This window comes from Corvus brachyrhynchos, unplaced genomic scaffold, assembly GCF_000691975.1.
Source record: "Corvus brachyrhynchos isolate BGI_N302 unplaced genomic scaffold, ASM69197v1 scaffold18, whole genome shotgun sequence".
NCBI classification, from domain to species: Eukaryota; Metazoa; Chordata; class Aves; order Passeriformes; family Corvidae; genus Corvus; species Corvus brachyrhynchos.
Genome location: NW_008246064.1, coordinates 480,190 through 481,049, shown reverse-complemented (window position 1 = coordinate 481,049; position 860 = coordinate 480,190). Strand labels below are relative to the sequence as shown.

Below are 860 nucleotides of genomic sequence, written 5' to 3'. Positions count from 1 at the left end.
AATTCCCGATGGAACGAATCCCAGGATGGCCATAGAACATCCATCCCCCAATTCCCGATGGAACGAATCCCAGGATGGCCATAGAACATCCATCCCCCAATTCCCGATGGAATTGCCCCCTTCCCACCTACAATTCCCGCCCTTTCCTCCCTCTCCCCTTGCCCTCAGATCCACGTTCGGATCCATTCCCAGCCCAGCTTTCCCTGATCCATGGCGGGATCCATCCCGAGCTCCTCCGGGAAGGATCCCAACGCCGCATTCCCAAGGCCGCCCTTCCCGGCGCTCACGTTCTGGATCTCGGCTCCTCCGGCTTTTCCATGGAAGTGTTGAGGGTGCCGTGGGTCTGCAGCCCTCGGCCCTTCCTGGCGCTGAAGGTTCCCTCCAAAACGAAGCCGTTGGCAAAGGAGAGCTTTCCCTGCGGAGCGGAAATCTGGGATTAGCCGGGATTAGCTGGGATTAGCTGGGATCACCCGGGATCATCCAGGATTATCTGGGATCACCCGGGATTAGCCGGGATTATCCGGGATCATCTGGGATCATCTGGGATCACCCGGGATTATCTGGGATCATCCGGGTTCACCCAGGATCATCCGGGATTATCCGGGATCATCTGGGATTATCTGGGATCACCCGGGATCATCCAGGATCATCTGGGATCATCCAGGATTATCTGGGATCACCCAGAATCATCCGGGATCATCCGGGATTATCTGGGATCATCCGGGATCACCCGGGATCATCCAGGATTATCCGGGATTACCCAGGATTATCCGGGATCATCCAGGATCATCTGGGATCACCCGGGATCATCTGGGATTATCCGGGATCATCTGGGATCATCTGGGATTATCTGGGATTAT

At 56.3% G+C, this 860-nt stretch overlaps 1 protein-coding gene across 1 annotated transcript in view; it reads right to left on the bottom strand.

Moving 5' to 3' along the window:
* ALS2CL (ALS2 C-terminal like) overlaps positions 1 to 860 on the bottom strand; it is a gene marked incomplete at its 3' end in the record, with an annotated part of 49,845 nt that overhangs the window by 12,405 nt on the left and 36,580 nt on the right. Inside the window, 1 exon segment of the mRNA XM_017746714.1 lies at positions 288 to 415. Coding sequence (XP_017602203.1) covers positions 288 to 415 — 128 coding nt within the window.